Source organism: Malaclemys terrapin, chromosome 3 (genome assembly GCF_027887155.1).
Source record: "Malaclemys terrapin pileata isolate rMalTer1 chromosome 3, rMalTer1.hap1, whole genome shotgun sequence".
Taxonomy (NCBI): domain Eukaryota; kingdom Metazoa; phylum Chordata; order Testudines; family Emydidae; genus Malaclemys; species Malaclemys terrapin.
In genome coordinates this window covers 46,672,578-46,688,689 of record NC_071507.1, presented here as the reverse complement: position 1 = coordinate 46,688,689, position 16,112 = coordinate 46,672,578, and the positions used below count along the sequence as shown (strand labels likewise).

Genomic DNA, 16,112 nt, shown 5'->3' with positions numbered 1-16,112 from the left:
TAGCTGGTGAGTGCTGAGCCAGCCATGAAACACCCAGTGTCAGCGCCTATGGAATATTCCAATGACTTCTAGGCCCCATCCCAGAACATACCACTACAATTCCATCTGCAGAAATCCTACAGCGCATGGAAACTTTTTGCTTGGAGCCACAAATGGGAATGAAAAATAGCTGTAATGTACTTTCCCCTGTCCTATGGCTTTTCTAGTGTGTGTGTGTGTGTGTGTGTGTGTGTGTGTGTGTGTGTAAGTGTAGGTTAGAATTCAATCCATAGTTCATGGAGCACTTTGGGTACCCTTCAGGATGAAAAGTGCTATATAAATGTATGATTTGCAGTGTTGCAACTTTTGCAATTTTATCAGAACTGTCCCAATATTCTTTTTTCATGAAGTCCCAGTTCCTGGAGTCATTTTATTTTGTGAGAATCTCAGCTTTTATTTTTAAAATAGTATTTTTCTAGTCTTCTGGTTGAAAATGTGAACCCTGAAAAACAGAAGGCAAGTAAAAAGAACCCCAGATCTTAAAATCACAAGTTTTTGGAGGCCTTACTCATAATTTTTAAATGTTTGGGGTTGACAATACTGGATTTTTAATTTTAATTATTTTGTCAATAATATTGAACTAAAAATCTAAAGAGTGAGTGAAGAAGTGTTGTCTATTAGCTGGGGAGCAAGGGAATGGCAGCCAGAACTCCTGCATTCTATTTCTGACACTGATGTAAGTATATAATTTATGGTACTGTCTCTATGCCTCCATTTGCTTATCTGTAAAATGGAGACAGTAATACTTATCTGCCTCATGGGGTTGTTGAAATTGTAACATACTTATGTGTAAAGTGCTTTAGACCTCCTGGGTTCCAATTTTGTGAGACTTTAGATTTCTAGAGAAACAAGTATCTGAAACAGTTTATCTGAACAACAAAATCTTATTCAGGTTCACCTATCTCTAACTCTTTGGTATTTTACCTCAAAATTAAAGTAATTTAAGTCTTTTCTTACTAATTCTTTGGCTGTGTAAATATTGACTGGTCCCATCAGAATGTGTGCCGCTCATGTCACTTATTCCACAATGATCAGATTGATAGGCTTGGATTTCATCACTTAATGGTGACATCTTCGTCATCCATAATCTACAGTGTTTGCAGTGATACCAGCACCACCACACAGCTTTACGAGGCAATAACTATGTCTCCTCATTTATCCACCCAGGAACTGGATTATTACCTCATAAAACAGTGTGATGGAAGTATTATCATTTAAATCCTACCTTGTTGATATTCACCAAAATAATCTTTTTCTACTAATGGGTCTTGGCAAACCTTTCCATGTTTAAATGCATGAATCTACAAATTCAGAGTCTAATTTCTTATTAGCGATCATATCCTCTATGAACAGGAATTAAAAGATTATTTAACTAAGTACCATCTCCCAATTTGTTTGCCTTGCAGGTTGTGTATATCGCTGAAGCTCATGAGCTGTCCTATGTAGTGACAGGATTAAAACCCTACACAATGTACAACTTCACTATTACTCTCTGCAATCGAATTGAATGTGTAACCAGTGAGCCAAGCGCGGGACAAACCTTAGCAGCTGGTAAGGAAATAATCTGATCCATGTACAAAGTTGACGCAGCTTTCTAATGAGTACCATTACAGATTATCATAGTTTGATGCACAGTGACAGGGATAGGTGTTGGGTTAATATAAAGTGACTTGCTTAATTATAATTTGTTTACCTTGACAGTTTAGAAACAAAACAAAATGTTTTACATGCAGGTTTACAGTATACTCTAATGCGATAGGATTTATGTGCTTCTCTCTCAATTACAAGTCAGTTATTTAGTTATCCTATTCCTGTTTGTTTATATCATGCCCATCCCTAGCTCTTACGCTGATTAGAGCTGATGATAAATCAGTTGCTTCTTATAAGTCTTCATGTGCCAGATTTTCAAATGAAGGCGTGCGGAAGTGTATATGCACTTTTGCAACTGCTTGGCTTTATACGCGAGTGGGAATTGCATTCTTTTCTTATGAACTGGACTTTCAAACTTTGACTCGCTTGTGTGTGGTGAGTATTTGTGTACCTATGTCAGGGACACACTGATGTACATGCATATTTTGGGTGTGCCCATTTGAAAATATTCAGGTTATGAAGGTTCTCTGTTACAGAAATGCAGTACTGTAAACATCGGTTCCAAATCTGTGGAGCACTTGCTGGTGGTGTGCAGAGAGTTGGCTGGTCACATTGCTCTCTCCTTATTTCCAGCTGCGGCGCTACATAAAAAAAAAAATTAATAATTTCACGATATTACCATTTCCAGTTACGCAACTGCCGTATGGGATCATGAATGGGAAGGAGGTGGTCTTTGCAATGGTGAACAGTAGGAGAGGTGATCCCCAAAATGAGCTATCTATTGTGATGTGGTCCATAATATGAAAAAAAAAATTGAGAACCCTTGCTATATAGAATATTTTTAAAGTCTTTTTAATGTGCCCTTTTCCCCTTCCATGGTTGCCTGTCTACCTGTTTTCAGTTATGGGGAAAATGATTTGTTCTCTCACAATGGATACCACTCCCTCACTGTTCAGGCCTTCAGTTTGAATGGACAGAGATGGCTCTGAGGTGGTGTCTCTTCTCTGTTTCAGGACTCCAGGGAGATTTCTTTGATCTCTTCATGCTGCAGCCTCTTAAAATTTTAAACTTGGCTGTCTTAAGAACCCATTCCATATAAGCATGACTTTACTTCTCCACCATCATTCCCAACCATCCAATTGTCATCTCTGGAATGGAGTATCAAATTAGTGCCAGCCTGGACAGCTCTGCACCATAGGAACCTCACTGTTCCAAGGGATTCCAAAGGCTAATAGCCCCAGAAACCAATATGACCTACATAGGACCCTTTGTTGTTATTACAAATTATCCAACCTTGCGTGTATATATTTATTCAAAGATTGAGAATGAATAGCTTGGTTAAGCTTGACAGCTTGTTTATGACTGTCTCCTCCGCAGTTGTGTTAAGCTTAGAGACCTATCACATTAAAGAAGACAGGAGAATACAAAACAGAATAACAGACGGGTCTGGATTTATTAGACTTTTCACATTATAGCATTTTTCTGTTCACCGTTTGCAGATCTTGAGAGTGACCACTTTGAGAATTGGAGGGTTCGGTCTCGTATTGCATTTGCTCAGTTGAAACAGTACTACTGATGTTGATTTCCCCAGATTTTATGCTCATAAATTTTAAAATATAAAGGACAAAACACTTGGATTTTGCATGCCATTTTTTTCTTTCACCATTCAGATTTTTTGTAACTGTAGCAAATTGTTTGCAATCCTACAGTTAAGTGTCTAATACTATTTCCATAACAGGTTTATATTTGCAACAGTTCCATCCTGGGAGAAAATATTTCTAAAAAAAAATATTTAAAATATATTTATTTTTTTTAAATAAAACCTCCAGGTTTTGTAATCTTCAAGTTAATATAAGAAGGTAGAATAATACCAGACAGATTTGGAGATGCCATTCCCATCAATAGCAGGGATAGTGGATCAGATCCTGCTCAATGCAAAGTCCTTGTTGCACTATTCAGTGGTTCAAAGGTGAATTAAAATTGCCTTGAAAGGGGAGGTGAGGATTCCCTGAGTGTGAAGGAATCTCCATTTGGCAAAGAATCAGCAACACTGGCTCTGTGCCACTCCCTGTTGGCCCTCTGGCAGAAGGAGCTTGCTGGAGGAGGTGTGGCTGAAGTGTGCTTCAGTGTAATAGTCCCTTATGGCTGTTACAATCCAGTGCAATTTAGAGTAGCCTTGAGTTTTGTTACAGCTTGTGGTAGAGCCAAATGCTGCTTCCATTGACCTTTGACTTTTGAGAATAGAATTTGGCCCATTATCTCTTATTGATACCAGAGTGGAAGAACCCCTCCTCCCCCCACAGTCTCTTTCTAAGCACAGTTTTATTTTCCAAACATAGGCAAAACACAAAAAGAGTTCCTCAGCCCACCATGGGCTACAGCTCTCAGGGAATTTTCCCTTTTGCCTTATCTCTCCTTTTTCAGGACCCACAACAACATTCTTCTGTGCTATTTTAATTGAGCACTGCCTCTCAAGGCTTTCTCCTTGGAGGCCCTCTTTCCCCTGTAGACTCCCAAGGGACTGGAGGCAGTGGGACTTTGGCAGTCTTGCTCAGGGAATTTCAGAGAAAGAGAGAGAGCTCAGAACCCAGAGTAATGAAAGTAGTGAGAGCTCAGAAGAAGGAACAGAGCTGGGCTGAAACCTTCAGGGCGGGGATGCTCCTGAAGTAGGGAGCAGTGGAGTCAGATCAGATTTGTGAAAGCAGAAGGCTGTTGAGTTACCTGTGAACTTCCCCAGGATAGAGAGCCATGGCCAGAGAGGGTTGAGGGAGATACCTTCTGGCTCTCTAAGCTGGAGAGCAGGAGAGAGCTGAAGACTGGAAAATGATGGGGGGATGAGCTTGCTGAAGTCTCTAAAACCAGACCTGGTAAGCAAACAGGATGGAGACGCTCCCCAGCTCTAGGTTCTGAGGTGGGAGGTGGGGGTGAGAGGTGCTGTACTTGATGTGTTGATATATATTGGGACTTGAAAGAGTGAGTGTACTGTTTGGTCTGTGCTGGACAAATCTGGATTGTGGTGGAGAGTCTTTTTTGCTAATTAACCCTGCAAAAGGCTATTTATATGTGGAAAGCTTGTGTGGAGTTACTGGAGGATATGGAAGAAAAGAGAAACGGAGGCAAAAGCACTGGTCCTGTTGTGCCCTGCTGCAGCACTAGGAAGGAGATGCCTTCTCACATATGGTGAAGAATGCAAGCAGATGATTGGCCCATGGGAAAAAGGAACTGTGAATGCCTGGAAGAGGGCACTCAAGGCATGGGGCTGCTTGCACGGCCACTCTGAAGCCATGAGGGGCACCCAGGACAGTTACCCTTGGAGATGGATCTTCAACTATTTTTTTTATTTTCAAAGTTTTTTTCTATTTTGTGTTTAATTCAGACCATTACATTATGGATCACATTCCCAGCGGAGGTAATTGGCCTAGCTTCATAGACTGGAGGTATACGAATTACCCCAGGGGAGGATCTGGTCACAAGAAAGCGGTTCAAAAATATAGTTGCATAGAATACTAGGAATATTTGCATCACTTCCTGAATGTTGAAATGAGTTCAGAGATGTTTATCATTAAGGATTTCTACTTCATTTCAGAGGTGCTGGAACAATTTGTATAGTGGGGTTGCTGAGAGCCATGAATCAAACTGTAAATCCTGTATATAATGGAAACCACTTAAAGCCAGTGGGTGTTGCAGCACCCCTAGAACCTCTAGTTCCAGCACCTATGGTCCATTTTTTGAAAGCAGTTTATGGTCAAATCAGTGTCATTGTATATTTAATGCAGATTTCTCAAAGGCAAAACATTCAGGGTCTCAAAAGTTTTCTGTAGGGCACAGAGACATCTAGTTGTCTCTTTCTTCCCCCGCCCCTCCCATTTTTGGTTTGTGACATTTCAGCAGAATAGAATTAGCTGTGTGAGAACAGTAATTGCTTATCCTACAGATCTCATATCAAATAGTCAGTGTGACTTAAACAATCTATACAGCTGTTTCATTAACTACTGTGTGACTGAACTCACTTTTTGTAATTACGTTTGTCTTTCATTTGTCCTTTTGTAAGATTTTTTTCAAACTTAAATTTAACAACATTTGTTTTTAAAAGAGATACCAAAACACACCCTTTTGATTGCTGCCATTCACCCCAGCACATTGTATTACTGCTCCTTTGCTTTTGATGGCAATTACAGGGTTCAGAAGCTAATTTGTAGAAGATATTCTTCCAGCAGCAGCTGCATCTGGCTTCTTGGCAGACTCCTCAAGCAGTTATATTGGTGGCTTTGGAGTTGCCTCTGGGTTTACTGGGGTAATGATGAGGATGGGCTGTCTGGGCTGTCTTACGCTCCTGGATGTCATTTTATTTTTTGATTACCCTTTTAATCTAAGTAATTTTGTCCATTTTTATCCATTTATTAAAAAAGTCCACTGCAAACTCTTTTGGAGAGCTACTTTCCATTTGCACTAGCAATGCATCACTTGCTTATGCCTGTCATAAATTGGTTTTCTGCACAATTCTAAGCAAAAGTCTCAGAACAACCCATATCCCGTTATGCTGGTAATTAATCATGCATTAACTTTCTCTCTCTCTCTCTCTCTCTCTCTCTCTATTAAAAGTAAAATATGAAGGCTGTTTGCTGCTGGTCTGAAAACACACATTGTTTTGCATGCATGTACATAAGTCTTTTCATTGCGAATAGGACCCAAAGTGATTAAACAAGCTCTCTTAATATGTTAATTTATAATTTTAATTACAACAATCTTGTATATATAGTCATTAGTGAATACTAATATAAATATTTTTCTACCTTTTTATTCATAATGCATAAACCAATCATCCAGTTACTTCTCGGCAGTTGCCTGTTTTTGTTTCATAATACAATCTTTGTTCTCAGTTATGAATGCATTTTGTTCATTCCCTGTCTTGAATAATCCCTCATTAAGCTAGTCACTTTCTGCTCCATGCTAAAAAGGAAAAATTATCATGCAAATATGGCATGCCATATTAAAAAGCACATTACCAAACACTTTCGTTGCTGTCCTTCAATTAGTTTCCCTTCTTTGAATTTAATTTCATTTGTTGTTAAACTACTGACTTGATGTATGGACTCATGAATTTGAGGCTGCTGCCAAGAATGTAGAAGGAAAAAAAAATCAAAGCCTCTTCAGAAGGTTGCAGAGGCAAAACTGAAATGAATTTGCTTCACCTTTGACAAGAACACTTGAGCAACATTTGAGTCGTCTGATGATTCAGCTTGGCTAATTAGCCGATTATTTATTTAAAGAATAAAGGCACTGTTTTACAATTAGAGAAGTGTAAAGTAATCTAAGAAATTTGGTAATGACAGATGACTTTAAGTAACTTCTGAGATAAACAGTATCAGCTCAAACTTGTCTCTCTGAGTGTTCTCAAGCTGTAGTTAAACTGCTCTTTGAGTCTTGGTAAAATAGTCGGAAGCCAATTATTTGTTTGTTCACCCAACATTACACTTCAGAAAGTAGCTCACATTATTCTTTTGCCAGTGTGTCAAATTTGCATGGTTTTTAAGGTATGTGTAAGTTGTATTTCTCTTGATTAAAAGCTTTTGGTTCAAAGCAATACTTTTTAATTGCCTAATGATATAAGTCAGTTCTTAGGAAAGAACCGTGCATTTAGGAGTTCATTTGCAATATAACTGAAAAATTCATTGCATGGCAGTAAAACAATTTACTGTTAATTACAAGGAGAAGAATTTGCTGTACCATGCTCACAGATTGCCATGAATCATGCAGCACTCCTAGAGATTTATAACAGATGTGTAAGTGGGATGAATTAGCAGGGTTTAATAACAGAGACACAAATCATGCAGACTTCAAGGAGCTTTAATTGATATACTAGAATGTGACGGGCATGAATCACTCAGCCATTCAACAGCACTGTAACATATGGTCAGCTCAATATGCTGCATCTTAAATCGGTTGGTAAGTCGTTGGTTGTCCCATATGGTGGAAGCAATATATTTTTCATGTTTTTTTTTTAAATACTGTATTTTACATCTATTTTTAAGATATGATTATAATACATATTATTAAATGGTCTCCTGATACCCATTATGGATGTTTTCTTATTTGTTTTTTCATTAAAATTTCTTTAAAAACAAACAAACTAAAAAGATTCTTCTGAAAAAGTCTAAAATGATTGTCAGAAGCCATAAGTACTATTGCTTCACTCATTTACTATTGACACATTTGATACTGCTTGAAGTGCATATGGAAGCAGAGCTTGTACCAGGAATGCTACAGCAATTGCAGGGTCCGGTGAACCAAATAACCCATAGCAATGATGAAACTGATAGCTGTCTGGCTTTGCATATAGTTTTACTCATAGGCAAAATTTGGAGACAAATAGGACTCATGCCACCGTGACCAAAAAAAAAAAAATTGTACCTCCAAAATGGTTGTGAAGTTCATAACTTCTCTGATTTGTATGTGCTACAGTATGAACTCTAATGGACAGCAATCAAAAGTTTAAGTATTTATATGTCTTCATTGTAAATAGTACAAACAAGAGTAACACCTTGCTCCTGTAATCATCTTGAAAACCTTAAATAGCTAATTGCAGACTAATACCGATGGGTACAGAAACATCCACCTGTAATACACTGAGAATTATTTATTCAAACATATACACGTATGTAGACTGGTAAAGGTTTTGTAGCCAGACTGTAAACACATTTTTATTGGGACAGGAATCTGGCAGTCCGTGGAAAAGCTTTAGCAGTTGTATTAGTAAACCTGACAGACTTGAGAAAGGAATATTGCATCTTTAGAACTGTGGCTGCCAGAATTTAATGTCAACAATTAAAATTTATTTTGATCCTTACCTAGTGTTTATTACTGTTTGTATACACAACAGACCTTACTAATACAGAGATGCACTATTAGATGGAATTACCATCTGTTCAGAGTGAAATGCTGGCATCTGTCTTAGATTCTAAAACTAAAATGATATTATTTCAAACAAAAACAAAATTAACTGCTCTTTACTTAGCAACTTCGTTTTTGCATGTTTGCTCACATGCATAGGAAAGGCTTATTTGTAATGACCTGTATTTGGATATATGACTTTAAAATAAGCTATATGGACCATCTGTCTTTACTGGTCTTTTTGGTGCCCTCTGTTACTCAATGGCATGCAGCAATCATAGGCTTTTAAATACTGTTTTAGCTTTACAATTTATTAAATATGTATTATAGTGCAAGACATTAAAACTACATAATTAAAATATCCAAAATGTGACTTTGAATCTACTAAAATACAGTATGCTCATTATTTTGACAGATGTGTCTTAACAGAATGTGACTGAAAAAAATTTAAATAGGTAAAATTATAGTCAATTCATCTTAACATAGTAGCTACAGGTACCACAGTGACACCTTTAGGAAAATATATACTGTATCTTTTAGTCCTGAATATTTTTAATTTCAGCATACAGTACCATGAAGGCCAATGTTACAGATTTATTTTCAGCTTTTTGGGGGGTCTGGACTTAAGAATAGGTTCTCACTGTGTGCAAGGAGGAGAATTCTCAAGTACCAAGGACATTGTAGTTTTAAATACTGATGTTATAGCAAAGACTTTCTGAAAGGCTAGGCTTCTATTCCATATATCACCAAATAATAAATTGTGTCATGCCAGTGTTTAATGCATGTACACAGTGCATTAACTGTAACTGTAGTACATTTATTTGTGCTAGAGGAGACTTGAAAATGATTAAAAGATCAATACTTCCCTGTCACAGAAGCAAGTGTTACGATGCATTTAAGTAGTTAATTGCATAAGCCCCATAAAAGCTTCAAGTTTGGGTAGCAGGGATGCCATAATTACAGTCCAAGCAGCTACCATTTATTAATGGTGGACTTCTAAGGGAGATATGTTTGTTGTCATAAGCGTTGGCTATCTGTGTACATTTCATTACTAGAAATAATGAATTTTAGTGTTTCTGTTTTAGCATCAGTAAGATGAACCAGAGGGCTCAACCTCAGTACTTGCATTTAAAATGCTGACGTACACCTATTCTCTCCAGCGATAAGTTTTGATTGTTAAGCCACGTTTTCTGTTTAAACCTCTGCATTTATATTGAAATTCATTAGTATTCTGCCCTACCTATGCAGGGAAAGCTTATGACCTCACACCACACTACTTTAATTTTGACATTGTAAATTTCTAACATAGCTGTGTGATGCTAATTAGATTGTGAAGTCCTAAATGATGTCTAAGTAGGAATTTACAACCCATGCAGTATGGTTGGTGGGTTTTTTTCATCCCTTCAAGAAGAGTATTTATCAAGTTGGAGGAAAAGAAATAACAACATGTTATGGGTTAATGGGAGAAAAGCAAAGTATGTTAATAGTCCTATAAATGCAAGAATCTTTAAAAGGACATCATTAATTCAATCCAAATGAAGGTCTATACAATGAGCACATAGTATACACAAGGGCGTGTTGTGATGCAATTCATCAGATTTTGAAGACCTGTATTTCAGTCCAGATCATGTTATTCCTGAAGTGAGTTTGGTGCCCTATAGTAGTCATGGGAATGGCTTAATTGAATGTGTTTCCATCATATCTCCCTTCCAGTCGCACACAATGAAGATTCATTTATTAAATCCTTATTTATCAGACAGAGGGGTTACTAACAATATAAGATGGATATGGATTCCACTAATAAAGAACTACTGTATATCAGCTGTAGAGAATAGCTGGTTACACTGCTTTGCTGAATCAATCCACTCACACCTGTAGGACCATCATTTCGTTATCCAAACAGGTCATGCTGCCCTCCAGTGGCTTACTGTACAGTGTTTTTTAAAAACTTCAATAGTTTTAGTTCTTAATTCAACTGTAGAGTAATCATCGCAGTTGGCTTGATTAAATAGGTGTCACACTGAATGTTCCAGTACTGGGGGGGAAAAAAAGTAATAATATCAAACTCTGCAAAGAGTCAGTCTTGTATAAGCTTTGTAGTGTCCTACAGAGCACCAGCTTTTAGGCAAGAAAAGATGGAGAGTAACATTTACTCAAGTTGGAGAATTATCTGTATACGTGACAATGGTTCATAAAGTTATATATCTGCTTTGAGGAAGAATCTTTCATGAAAACAGTGAGGATGTGCCAAACTGGTTATTTGCTAGAGAGCAATCACCGCGTAGGTCCTCAATACAAGTACTGGGATAATGGTTGTGCTTTTGTTGATCAACATTTGTTCACTTTGTGGCAAAATCTTGTTTTATCATGTACCAGAGTGCTAAAATGCAGTTAGGAAGAAGCTACTAAAGTTTGATTTCCCTCTGAGCTTAGGCCCCGACCCTGCATTGAGAACCCTATGGGAGTATGCCTACATGGAGCCCCTTGAGAGCAATGCAGAATTGGGGGCTAAGAGTCTAATCAAAGAGAGAACATTAATTCTATTATGCAGAAGTGATTCAGATTATTAAGGGTCCATAAGAGTTATGTCTCATGGTCTGCTTGGGATGGAATAGTAGATAATTGTATCCGAAGTTTGAAGAGCAAAGGAGGCATTACTACAGGGTTGAGACTAGGTTTTTTTTTTTAAATATTAAGAATCCTTCAATTAGTATAGTAGCACAGTATAGTGGCTCTGTGGAGATTTGCATTTATTGTTTGGTTGACCAGAAACTGGGACCCTCATAAACAATATATTACGTGTATGAAATTAAGTTCCAAGCAGTCTGGACAGTTATGCATGGGTAACTATTTTTTTCCCTACACATAGCTCCAAGAAAACTTGCTGCCCCTCTTCTTGAAGGAGTAAACAGCACAGTGTTAAAGATAAATTGGAATGAACCTGAAGAACTTAATGGGCCTTCTCCCATCTACCAGCTGGAAAGAATGGATTCATCTTTAGCTATAACGAGGGTGGAAGTAATGAAAGGAATCCGTTTCCCAGGAAATGGTTATTACAAATTCCCCAGTTCTACTCTCCCTGCCAATACCGACTTTACAGGTAAATGAGTTTAAATTACTTACAGAATGTTTAAATTGTACTCTGCATTTGTTTTACCATTTATTATCTTCTATATCATTTTTATTGCTAGATCTGTAGATTTTACTTTGAATATTGTGTGATTGTTAGCTATGTAAAGACTACTTCAGTTGTGCTAAGTCTATAACTGAATGTATTCACTTGAAAGTTACAAATTCTCACGAAGAACCTGTAGAAAACTTTATCAGACATGGGATTTTGATTCCTTTGGACTCAGACACTGAGCTAAGGTGAGCTCTGCTGCAGACACGATACATTTCTTAGTGGGAAATATAAACTGGGTTTTTATTTCTTTTTCTGGGGTGAGATCTCTGCAGTGTATTCACTATTGATTCTAAAGAGTGTTTCCTCCTCTGCTACCATTTAGTGTCCCAGTGGTGGTGTGAGAGCTGGTAGAAAAACTCTCTCTCCCTTGCTCCTGTTTTGGATTTCTCTAGTATTCTAAGAGTGATGGGACAAAATGTATCGGTGACTATGGACATCAGTGTTTTGGGTGTGTGATGGGGGCAAGGACTGGGGGGTTCACCAATCTGACAAATTGACTGGTACCTATAGTGCTGCTGTTTCTGGGTTGCTGCTTCCTATAATAAGCACTCTTTCTGTCTTTGTTTCTGGCTTGGGAGAGTGAACTTTTCAGGTGGCAAGTATCAGAGGGTAGCTGTGTTAGTCCGGATCTGTAAAAGCAGCAAAGAGTCCTGTGGCACCTTATAGACTAACAGACGTATTGGAGCATGAGCTTTCGTGGGTGAATACATGCATCCGACGAAGTGGGTATTCACCCACGAAAGCTCATGCTCCAATACGTCTGTTAGTCTATAAGGTGCCACAGGACTCTTTGCTGCCTTTTCAGGTGGAAAGCCTGTGAAAGATAAGAAAATAAGAACATAAGAATGGCCATACTGGGTCAGACCAAAGGTCCATCTAGTCCAGTATCCTGTCTACTGACAGTGGCCAATGCCAGGTGCCCCAGAGAGAGTGAATCTAACAGGTAATGATCAAGTGATCTCTCCCCTGCCATCAATCTCCACCCTCTGACAAACAGAGGCTAGGGACACCATTCCTTACCTATCCTGGCTAATAGCCATTAATGGACTTAACCTCCATGAATGTATCTAGTTCTCTTTTAAACCCTGTTATAGTCCTAGCCTTCACAACCTGCCCAGGCAAGGAGTTCCATAGGTTGTCTGTGTGCTGTGTGAAGAAGAACTTCCTTTTATTTGTTTTAAACCTGCTGCTCATTAATTTCATTTGGTGGCCCCTAGTTCTTATATTATGGGAACAAGTAAATAACTTTTCCTTATTCACTTTCTCCACATCACTCATGATTTTATATACCTCTATCATATCCCCCCGTAGTCTCCTCTTTTCCAAGCTGAAAAGTCCTAGCCTCTTTAATCTCTCCTCATATGGGACCCATTCCAAACTCCTAATCATTTTAGTTGCCCTTCTCTGAACCTTTTCTAATGCCAGAATATCTTTTTTGAGATGAGGAGACCACATCTGTACACAGTATTCAAGTTGTGGGCGTACCATGGATTTCTATAAGGGCAATAAGATATTCTCCGTCTTATTCTCTATCCCTTTTTTAATGATTCCTAAAATCCTGTTTGCTTTTTCGACTGCCATTGCACACTGCGTGGACGTCTTCAGAGAACTATTCACGATGACTCCAAGATCTCTTTCCTGATTAGTCATAGCTAAATTAGCCCCCATCATATTGTATGTATAGTTGGGGTTTTTTTTTTCCAATGTGCATTACTTTACATTTATCCACATTAAATTGCATTTGCGATTTTGTTGCCCAATCACTTAGTTTTGTGAGATCTTTTTGAAGTTCTTCACAGTCTGCTTTGGTCTTAACTATCTTGAGCAGTTTAGTATTGTCTGCAAACTTTACCACCTCACTGTTTACCCCTTTCTCCAGATCATTTATGAATAAGTTGAACAGAATTGGTCCTAGGACTGACTCTTGGGGAACACCACTAGTTACGCCTCTCCATTCTGAAAATTTACCATTTATTCCTTCCCTTTGTTCCCTGTCTTTTAACCAGTTCTCAATCCATGAAAGGATCTTCCCTCTTATCCCATGACAACTTAATTTACGTAAGAGCCTTTGGTGAGAGACCTTTTCAAAGGCTTTCTGGAAATCTAAGTACACTATGTCCACTGGATCCCCCTTGTCCATATGTTTGTTGACCTCTGCGGTCTATTGAAATAATGTGCTTCTGCTGATGCCCTTCATTTTGTGGACCAGACAAGTGTGTTTCCAGGGCATCAATGGAAAGTTGAGCTGCTTGGGAAATGTCTAGGCCAAGCTGATGATGATTTCTGAGATGCCAGCTCATGGTACTGATTGAATCTGCTGAAAATGATGAAGGTCAAAGTGTTCCCTTTTCTCTGATTTCCTGTTGATGTGCTGAATAAATCAATGTTAGTGTGTCAATTAAAAGTCTTGTATTCACTCATTTTGCTGACTTTGTCTTAAGGTGCTTTAAGCACAGTGGTGATTCATGGGAGTTGTGCATAGCAAGCCCCTAGCAACAGCCAGTGGACTCTCCACAACACCTAAATTGCTTGATGTGCGTTCCCCTGATATTAAAAGCATGTAACCTCCCCTGCGTGTTTAGTGAAAATCTTTTTATTTGCTCATCCCATTGTCTTTCTGTACTGTTGTGTTCTAAACTGCATAGGGATCAAGGGTGCAGTTTTTCTGATTGGGCTATTGCTATCAGCTCCCATCTCTCCAGTGGAGGGGGATATTCTCCACTATTAGTCTGAGGAGAGCCAAAGAGTGATGGATATCACTGAATCTCCCCTCCACTCGTGCTCAGAAGCCCCGGAGTGTTCCATTTCCCTTCAATGGGTGGGACAGCTAGCTGGGCTCATTAACGTAATCTGTTCTGTTGTCGTGACTTTGGTGCTACAAGCGAAGTGTTGTTTGACCATGGGACAGTGCAACCAGTTAGGTTGTTTGTACTGTTGAAACTGAGGTCTAGGAGGAAGGAGAAGGTCTTTCTGGAGATGGTTGAAGCAGACTCTGGAAGGTATAGACAGAAAGGATGGGAGAAGATGTTAAAATAAAATCCCCTTTAATTTGCCATTTTGTGGCTTCTTATGATACAGATAAATGTCATTTATCATCACTTGGGATTATAATCTTTCTGTGGAGATCAGCTATTAGTCATAGTATCTGGAGATGGGCTGGGACTGAAATATGGTAAGCAATTTGTCCAGACATCTACAGATAGCGCCTGGCGATCAGGTTAAATCAGCCAGTATGATACCCAGAAATGTAGAAGTCATGTATCTTGACAACTCAATAAATTACCCACAAATAAAAACGTGGGTAGCTGTACATTCAGTCATCTGGATTCAGCACCTCTTCCAAAATATCACTGGGGGAGAGAGAGGGCAGAGAAATTGAAGAATGAGACCATCAAAAGAAAGAAGTGTATGGAAGGTAAAAAATCCTTTTTGATTGTTTTCTCCACATATTCCTTCCCTAAATCTTTCCCTTACAATGCAGTACTAAAGTCAGGCATTTGGCATACAGTGTATTCTTTAGATGGAATGGTTTTGCTATGCATACAGCTGTGTGCATTTTTGACACAAAAGTGTGCCAACTTGTACATGCCAGCCAGCAGACATGGTGTGTGTGAATACTTACTGTTCCAGAAAAGACAGATCCATTTATTCATTGCTATTAAATGTAGTTGTCCTCACTTCCTCCCCTGATCATTCTTATACTCTGAGGGGCAAGTAATAGGGGCAGATGTATTATCTGGGAAGTTTTCCAAATTCATCTTATAAAAAGAAGTTAGGCAATAAACACTGGCTGTACTAAGAAGCATCCTTCTGTCTGTAACAAAGCCTCCAGCTGCACAGTAAAATGTGCTCTGAGTATACATTAGGTAGAGAGGAAGTCAGGTATAGAAGAAAATAACTTCTGCCACAGCTGTCCACAAGCAACTTGTCAGTTCCCAAAACTGTGAAGAATTTTCCTCTATACAGCTGCATGTTTAAGGCATCTGCAAATAGTCTTTTACTGAAGAGGTGGATTGAATTATTTTGAATACTCCTGCCCTACCCTGGAGGTAACAAAACATGTCCTAAATTATCTGCATTCTCCATATTTTGCAAAATGTTACCGGGTGCACTAATTGTTAGTAATTTTGCTTAGGTGATGCTGTTTCAGGTCCTGTTATATCAATGTTGCTGGTACTGTTTCACTAGACTCTTTTGCAGTCTCTGAAGTGTTCAAAATACACTTTGTTTCATGGGACGAACTTAACTGGGGAGGAGGTCAGTGTGGTGAATTCCATGACTATGGTTATGAGAACATCTAGCAATCTCCGTCTGCAGAAGGTGGAAGGATGGGAACTCCTTTCTGCCCTAGAGATGTTGGTGAAGCCAGGTGGTCAACGTATATGTTCCCTTTAAAACATTACCTTGA

The 16,112-nt window shown here is 38.6% G+C and overlaps 1 protein-coding gene across 1 annotated transcript in view; it reads left to right on the top strand.

Moving 5' to 3' along the window:
* Positions 1-16,112, top strand: part of USH2A (usherin) — a 565,863-nt gene that overhangs the window by 124,621 nt on the left and 425,130 nt on the right. The window contains exons 19-20 of the mRNA XM_054021626.1: positions 1,446-1,590; positions 11,390-11,620. Coding sequence (XP_053877601.1) covers positions 1,446-1,590; positions 11,390-11,620 — 376 coding nt within the window. The remainder of the gene's footprint in view (positions 1-1,445; positions 1,591-11,389; positions 11,621-16,112) is intronic.